We start from the raw sequence: 5,474 nt of genomic DNA, 5'->3' as shown, positions 1-5,474 counted from the left end.
AGCCAAGAATCTCAAAATCAAATATCGACACCAGTGTTACCAGTAAGATATAACGTTGTGGCTATGATGGTCGGCTATCTACTCTTCACAAGCGACCTATCAAGACTCATTTGTAGATCTTTTAACTTGTAGCTTTGCTTAGACTCACTTCTTATTTCCAATCTGGGTGTGCACTGCATTATTTCTTGTGTTCAGTAATTAATAAGCTACTTTATTAACTTAAGAAAGCCTGGTTAAATTGGCTCCTCTTAAAACAAATTTGTTTGGGCTGGGAGAAAGGTATCCACAAAGGAAGGGACCCTTTGTAAATTAAAGCAGATGCCTATAAGCTCCCCACCTAATCAAATACCAACATGGCTTGGAATTATATAGCCATCACCTAGTCAAAATTCTCGAACTGTGTTCCTAACATAGTTCCAGTGTCCCTACGTCACATGGACTACAGCAGGTCAAGATGGCAACTCACCACTACCTTCTCAAGGGCAATAGGATTATCAACAAATGCTGGCCTTGACACCAACACTCATATGTCTGAATATGGTTTTAGCTCATGGGATGAGAGAGAAATGAGGGAGACCTCATTTCTGTGCAAGTGACACAGAAATGTGATTGGATTTGCAACAGCTCAAGGAGATGTTCCATCCCAGCTTTTTCCTTCATTAGTACTGCCATGCTTCATAGAGGAATAACGCTGCAAATCAGTTTTAAAAGCAGTAAATCAATATTGCTGTTGTGGGAGATGGCAATGTTGTAGTACAAATCAGCCAATCCTTATCCACTCATCCCATGAGTCGACGCACATTTGAAAATTGATGTGAAATCTGGAGAACTTATTAGTAAGATTCAAATTCAGACCATAGAATTTAGACTTAAACTTGCACAAACTTTCTTTATCCTCTTCACCTTGCAAAGAAAAAAAATAAGCTGTTTATATTTTGTTTTGGTCTTACTTCGTGTGTAAAGTGATCTTCATTTAATTTGAAGTTGAAGTGCAGCAAGAAAGGAAATAGTGCATAGTTTTGCTGGAAATTGGAGAGGATTAGAGTTATCACAAAAACTGTTGTTTGGCAACACAAGTATTGAGCTCTAGAATTGCAAACTCAAATTTCAAACATCACTGTTTACACAAGTATCTTAAAAATGTACAAATTCATGCTGGAATCCAGTTCAAGAATTTTTTTTTTTTTAATAAAAAAAAAGGTGCCATCTTTCAAACAAGTGATAGTGTTTGGCAACAGGCCAATTGACTGTAGGACATCACAGCCAAGTCAATTTCTGTCCTCACCAGACTTCAAGATTTGCATTTCCTAGTGGTAATCACAACCACACAAGAGCAGAAACGCTGGCTGATCTTTCATATGCCTAGTATGAACTGGGTTTCTCATGACTCGATGATCGAGGACTAGGACATGGTTAAAAATGGGAAACATGACATTAACTGATTAAAATATCAGTATGTCAATACAAAAACACAATTGCTGTGGAAGTCGAGGAATAAAAATAAATTTAATCACATCACAAGATTTTTAAATTTCTACTCAAAATTGCTATATACATAGAAAAAGATGAGCAAAATGCATGCTTCATCATTAAACAACCAGGATGGGCAGAAACGCTGAATATTGAAGAGACATCATACCTGGATAAATACGGAGGTTCTCTTTGAAGGGTCCCAAAGAAACTCCACTGTATTTAGTTGTGTTGGATTTGCTCTAGGGTCAACAATCCCTACTGATAAAGGGATATCTGAAAGGAAAACAAAGTAGGAATTACTGCAGAAATATACAAATTCAAATTGAACAATTGGTCAAAGAGTTACTATTCCAAGTATTTTGATATTGCATTTGATCATATTATCTAGTCAAAAAACAAGCAAATGTTGCATCACAAAAGGACATTGTTGCTAGACTCGGTCTGCAGCAGATGATGAGTGTACCAAGAGGGAAAAATCTACTTGACATTATCCTCAACAATCTACTTGCTGATGCATCTGTCCATGTGGAGACAAAGTCTCATCTTCAGACTGAAGATGGCCTCCACCATGTCCACATGGCACTGCCACCTTGTTGAACAGGACAGATTTCCAACAAATCTAACAACTCAATATTGGACAAGCATAAATCAAGCCCTGTTAATCATGGAGTGTACCAACGTAAAAGCTTTTCTTTAAAAAAAAGTACACACAGTACCCCAATTTACCTGACATTCAGACCACAGTTGATGTAAAGTACAGACCAAGTTTCTGTACTCTAAAGAAATTTTTCCCTCAAAAATTAGGAAAAGAAAAATTAACAAATTACAAATATTACATAAGTAATTAGACTATAGCTGTAAGTAAACAAATGCAAATCACTAGCATAAAAACTCTAATCCCCCTATAATTTCACACAAACAAGCAGAGTCATAAAGATTTACAGCACGTAAAAAAGCCTTTTGGTCGACTGTGTCCGCAACAGTCAAAAACCTCCTAACTATTTTAATCCCATTTTCCAGCACTTGGCCCATAGCCTTGTACGCCTTGGCACACAAGTGCCAATCCTTCAATGTTGAGAGTTTCTGCCTCTACCACCCTTAGAGGGTTCCAAATTCTCACCACCTTCTGGATGAAAAAGTTTTTTTCATTGATCATGTCATTGAGCCCTTCCATCAAGGGGAAACATTTCTTCCTGTCTACTCTAACTATGCCCCTCAATTTCATACCTAAACCATAGAATCCCTACAGTGTGGAAACAGGCCCTTCGGCCCAACAAGTCCACACCGATCCTCAGAGCATCCCACCCAGACCCATCCCCTATAATCTACCTAATCTACACATCCCTGAACACTACAGGCAATTTCCCACGGCCAATCCACCTAGCCTGCACATCTTTGGACTGTGGGAGGAAACCCACGCAGACACGGGGAGAATACAGACAGTTGCCCAAGGGTGGAATCGAACCCACGTCCCTGGCACTGTGTCCCCTCTCAATCTCCTCTGCTCTAAAGGAAACAACCCCAGTCTGTCCAATCTCTCTCCATAACAAACTCTCCAGCCCAGGCAGCATCCCAGTAAATCTGCCTCTAGACCGTCACCAGTGCTATCACATCCTGCCGACGATGTTGATTCCAGAACTGCACCCAATACCCTAGTTGTGGCCTAACCAACATTTTGTTTTTAAAATTCCAGCATAAGAGCAGGGAGGTTAAGTCTATGCCTTGGCTAATAAAAGGCAAGTATCCCATCTGTCTTCTTAACCACCACACATTGTACCTGCACACCAAGGTCCCGCTGAACCTCAGTACTTCCCAGAATCTGACCATTCATATTCCCTTGCCTTGCTTCTCCTACCCACGAGTATCCCTGAACATTTATCTGGACTGAATTCCACTTGCCACTGATTAGTCTAACTGACCAGCTTGTCTATATCCCCCTCCTAGGGAGGACAGACTATTGGCAGAGGTAGAGAAAAACTGGAAAGTCAGTTTCCACAGTCTGAAAACCACAGTCAGTGGTTTTTCCTTCCCAATTCGGTGTGGAGATGATCCAGCCAGGCCTTTGGTGTTCAGTTGTTTTTCTCTAGAAGCTTCCACTGGCTTGTAAGAAGTGCAGAGTGACTGATTCACTTGATAAATGTCTCTTACTCATTAATTCAAAAGTCACAGCTCACAACAACTGCTGTAGGAAAGGTAGCTGGTTTTCTTGAGGTTTAAACTGAGTTATTTTACTGTAAAAACAGGTAGCTTCTTCTGGAGAAAACACATCCTTTTGTGTCTGTATCTTTAACTGGTTTCTAGTTCCAACCTGCTCAGTTAGCAGAGAATCAACCAGCTTCACTTCTAGACAATAACTCACTCATTTGATCATCTACAGATTACAGGAACCCAGTCTCAAAAAAAAAATCACAACAGGTATCAGATTCCTTTGTGAAATTATGCAGCCATCCTAGTAATTCCCCGATTTGAAAATAGTTCTTTTTCCTAAAAAAAAAACAGGGGTACAGAAACAAAATCCATAGTTCCTACAGCTGTGGGCCATCAACAAATTGTTCAACAACAATCTCTAACCTCATAGCCTGGCATATCCCCCCCCCAATTCTACCATGACCATCAAGGGGTCAACCCTAGTTCAATGAAGAGTGCAGGAGGTCATGTCAGGAGCAGCATCAGGCCAACATAAAAATGAGGTGTCAACCTGGTGAAGCTTGCATGTCAAACAGCACAATTAGCAAGTGATAGATACTGCCAAGCAGTTCCACAACCAACAAATCAATTGAAGTACTGCAAGTCCTGCCACATTCAATTCTGAATGGTGGTGGATAATTAAACAACTAATTGGAAGAGGCAGCAACAAAAATATCCCTTCCTTAAATGATAGGAAGGCCAGCACATCAGTTTAAAAGGCATTTGCAACAATCTTCAGCTAGAAGTGCCAAGTCAATGACCCACCGCAGCCTATGTGCTAGATTCCCAGCATCCCAGATGCCAGTCTGTAGCTACGTGAAGTCAAGAAATAGTTTTAAAAAAAACACTGGATACTGCAAAGGCTTTAGGCTACTACAACATTCCACCAACAGTACTGGAGACCTGTGCTCCAGACAACCACCTCCTAGCCAAGCAGTTCCAGTACAGCTGCAACACCCTCAATCTTCTCCCAATCAAAGAGATGGAAGGGGTTACTGACAGTGCTATCAAGAAGTGTGCGCAAAGAACTTGCTTCAGATGACAGAGGGCTACAGTCCTGATCAATTGGTCTGTGGAAGAAATCCCAAAACACCTTCTGTGCTGTGCGATAATCCCTCAGCCTTAGATGGAGCCATAATTAGTTTCTTTCTTTGTGCACAACTGAAATGTTTTACACCCATGGAGAAGAACATTCATCAAGATAGAAGTCTCAGAGAAAGCTGTAAAGCATAGAAGACAGCTAGTGATAAATTTTAAGCCTGCAAATTTAAAATAATTTAGAAGAGAGCATCAGAAAGAGTGGAAAAGTCCATGATAGGGTGCGAGATGGGAAGATGGTGATTCTGCAATCAGGTTGTCAAACAATGAGAATACACTTATCTTAGTTAATTGGGAGTGATTATAATTTATCTGAGCAGTTAACTGAAGGTGATGAGAGACTCTATACCTCTCATACTCATGTTCTGGCAGTTATGAGGAACAGAATACAGTAGCTAAGGTGCTGGTGATAGGCAGAATGATACCTATGTACAAAACAAGGCTATCATATTCAAAGGATAACTGCCTAGACTGGGTACTCGAATGGAGGTACATACCAGAAGGATCCAGGGGACGGATATGATTGAGACAGAGCAGGGAAAGCTACTGGCAAATTCAAACACTGGCTAAATGTTTCAGAGATAGTAGGAACTGCAGATGCTGGAGATATTGAGATAACAAGGTGTAGAGCTGGATGAACACAGCAGGCCAAGCAGCATCCGAGGAGCAGGAAGGCTGACGTTTCGGGCCTGGACCCTTCTTCAGAAATGAAGAAG

At 40.7% G+C, this 5,474-nt stretch overlaps 1 protein-coding gene across 1 annotated transcript in view; it reads right to left on the bottom strand.

Annotated features, from left to right (window-relative positions):
- The window catches only part of tfcp2 (transcription factor CP2), a 91,237-nt gene that overhangs the window by 66,741 nt on the left and 19,022 nt on the right, over positions 1-5,474 (bottom strand). Inside the window, exon 5 of the mRNA XM_048618981.1 lies at positions 1,640-1,746. Within this exon, the coding sequence (XP_048474938.1) occupies positions 1,640-1,746 (107 nt within the window). The remainder of the gene's footprint in view (positions 1-1,639; positions 1,747-5,474) is intronic.

Source organism: Rhincodon typus, chromosome 41 (assembly GCF_021869965.1).
Source record: "Rhincodon typus isolate 14 chromosome 41, sRhiTyp1.1, whole genome shotgun sequence".
In the NCBI taxonomy this organism is placed as follows: domain Eukaryota; kingdom Metazoa; phylum Chordata; class Chondrichthyes; order Orectolobiformes; family Rhincodontidae; genus Rhincodon; species Rhincodon typus.
The sequence above is the reverse complement of the archived record's forward strand: the minus strand, read 5'-3'. Positions and strand labels throughout refer to the sequence as shown.